This window comes from Echinops telfairi, unplaced genomic scaffold (genome assembly GCF_000313985.2).
Source record: "Echinops telfairi isolate 266 unplaced genomic scaffold, ASM31398v2 ScPeMD7_7475;HRSCAF=8513, whole genome shotgun sequence".
Classification (NCBI taxonomy): Eukaryota; Metazoa; Chordata; class Mammalia; order Afrosoricida; family Tenrecidae; genus Echinops; species Echinops telfairi.
Window position 1 is genome coordinate 352,317 of NW_022111379.1, and position 1,266 is coordinate 353,582.

Here is a 1,266-nt window from a genome sequence, read left to right on the forward strand (position 1 = left end):
TGTGCTACCTGGACGAGGAGGCGGGCGCGTGGCGCACGCTGGCCGCGCTGCCCCCGGAGGCGAGCACGCTGCTGGCCGGCGTGGCCACGCTGGGCAACAAGCTCTACATCGTGGGGGGCGTGCGCGGGGCCAGCAAGGAGGTGGTGGAGCGGGGCTTCTGCTACGACCCGGAGGGGGGCACGTGGCGAGAGTTCCCCAGCCCGCACCAGCCGCGCTACGACGTGGCGCTGGCCGGCTTCGACGACGGCCTCTACGCCATCGGCGGCGAGCTCCGCCGGAGCCCCGTGAGCTCCGTGGAGCGCTACGACCCGGCCGCCGGCCGCTGGAGCTTCGTGGCTGACCTCCCGCAGCCGGCCGCTGGCGTGCCCTGTGCCCAGGCGTGCGGCCGCCTCTTCGTGTGCCTCTGGCGCCCGGCTGACACCACGGCCGTGGTAGAGTACGAGGCCCAGACGGACGCCTGGCAGACCGTGGCCGAACTACGGCGCCCGCAGAGCTACGGCCACTGCATGGTGGCCCACCGCGACAGCCTCTACGTGGTGCGCAACGGGCCTTCCGATGACTTCCTGCACTGTGCCATCGACCGCCTCAACCTGGTCACCGGCCAGTGGACGGTGCTGCCCGGCCAGTTCGTGAACAGCAAGGGCGCGCTCTTCACGGCTGTCGTGCGCGGCGATGTCGTCTATACGGTCAACCGCATGGTCACGCTGCTCTACACCATCGAGGAGGGCACCTGGCGGCTGCTCAGGGAGAAAGCCGGCTTTCCCCGGCCCGGCTCTTTGCAAACCTTCCTCCTGAGGCTGCCTCCCGGTCCCCTGGGACCTGTGGCCGTGACGACACCGGAGCTCTGACCCCAGTCTGCGCGGCCAGCCCCAGCAGCTGCCCCGAACTGACTGCTGACATTGGGGGCTGAACCCTCCGCTTACTTGCTTTCTGCTAAGAGCAGGTGGGGCACAGTGTCACTGGAAGTGGGGTGGGGAGGGAGAGGATTTTACAATCCAGGTTCCCTGAAAATGCGCAGTAATTGACAGTGACTGTACTCTGTGCCATCAGATGGATTCGGACTCACAGTGACTCCGTGTAGGGAGCGGACAGCATTACCTGAGGACCAGCTGGTGCGTCTAGTCGCTGACCTGGTGGTTAGCAGCCTAATGCTTGTCCCAGGAGAGGGCGGAGTGATGTAAAATCGTCGAGCAGTAGCCAAGAACGAGGTGTCCGCTTAGTGCCCAGCGCAGTGATAGGCCTCCTGGGGGCGGAGGTGGTGGGGGT

The 1,266-nt window shown here is 66.8% G+C and overlaps 1 protein-coding gene across 1 annotated transcript in view; it reads left to right on the top strand.

The window, feature by feature from the left end:
- KBTBD13 (kelch repeat and BTB domain containing 13) overlaps positions 1–964 on the top strand; it is an 8,360-nt gene extending 7,396 nt beyond the window's left edge. Inside the window, exon 3 of the mRNA XM_004711986.3 lies at positions 3–964. Coding sequence (XP_004712043.2) covers positions 3–848 — 846 coding nt within the window. The 3' untranslated portion in view covers positions 849–964. The remainder of the gene's footprint in view (positions 1–2) is intronic.
- The last annotated feature ends 302 nt before the right edge of the window (positions 965–1,266 follow it).